Source organism: Medicago sativa, chromosome 2 (genome assembly GCF_051527215.1).
Source record: "Medicago sativa cultivar Bolivia chromosome 2, Bolivia_mono, whole genome shotgun sequence".
Classification (NCBI taxonomy): domain Eukaryota; kingdom Viridiplantae; phylum Streptophyta; class Magnoliopsida; order Fabales; family Fabaceae; genus Medicago; species Medicago sativa.
Window position 1 is genome coordinate 52,285,585 of NC_140750.1, and position 1,182 is coordinate 52,286,766.

The following is a 1,182-nucleotide window of genomic DNA, read 5'->3' on the forward strand; positions in this document are numbered from 1 at the left end:
TAATTATAGGGAAATGCTAACCATTGCCCTTGGGGCATTGGATAAGGGAACAAAATAGAAATTTTGTGTTGGAAAGTGATAAAAAGTGGTCAAGTCAACTTGTAAAAAGTTTACAAATTGTTGTTTCCAAGGTAAAACTACTAATTTTGATTACCTTAACCATTTGCCCTGAGGGCAATGGTTAGCTAGACCCTTAATTATATTAGTGGGTAATCTAACTCAATGACTAGTTAATTAAATAATATCATAAAGCTAGTCCCACCAAAACATGAGAAATGAGTTTCATCAAAAGCATTAGAAACAGTACTTGGACATGGATTCTCTAAAAGTTGTGTGTATTGGTTCAGCGCACACTTTTCAGGCGAAGCATATTCCTCAGTGCAACAATGCTTTGGCTCTCTAGTGGTATAACATGGACTCTTGCAAGCAATTTTTCTCCCTTCATGGCTATAGACAGCCAACCAATTAGGACATTGATCCAACAAATTCATATTGCACATGATTTTTTGGCATTTGGATTCTAATGGGGTCACTGTAACAGGCAAACTAAAACCATCTTTAAGGTCCACTTTATAGGAACTACTACCATCTTTTGGAACTAAATTGAATTTCACTTGAGTCACAGGTGGGTGTGGTCGGTTGTAATGGCAATGAATATTATTAGTACCACAATCACCAATAGCACAATGAAAGCTACTATTAGGGTTTCCACTACATCCAGTTCTTACCCATATTGTGCCTGACCATGAATCGGGGACTTTGAGATCATATTGTTCTTCAGATTCCAATTTGATCCCTGTGGGGACCACTCTTGGCCCTGTCTCGGTATAAATAGCTGGCCAAATTGTTTCATACCCACCATTTATAATTAGCATACTGACTCCATCAGCGTATGGGTTAGGTCTAGCCTTTGCTTTTGAAAGGAAAATGTTGAGAAATATTATAAAAGACATAAACACTTGACTGATCATTGAAGACATTGACGATGTTATTTTCCTTCAGTTATTTCTTTTCTAATATTCTTTTTAATAATAAATATTAAGGTCTAGATGGAGGCCTCTCAATCAACCTCAGAATGAACATTTACTTGACAAGAATACAAAATATCATAAAGAAAGTATATGTGGCAAGTATACAAAATATGGCCAAAAAAATGATCATATCAAGTCTATAACAAAACAA

General features: G+C 35.6%; 1 protein-coding gene across 1 annotated transcript; it reads right to left on the minus strand.

Moving 5' to 3' along the window:
* Positions 1-215: 215 nt before the first annotated feature.
* LOC146948787 (thaumatin-like protein 1b) lies at positions 216-971 on the minus strand. The gene has a single exon (XM_085741467.1). The coding sequence runs from the start codon at positions 969-971 to the stop codon at positions 231-233; it is 741 nt and encodes a 246-aa protein (XP_085597593.1). The 3' UTR covers positions 216-230.
* Between the last annotated feature and the right edge of the window lie 211 nt (positions 972-1,182).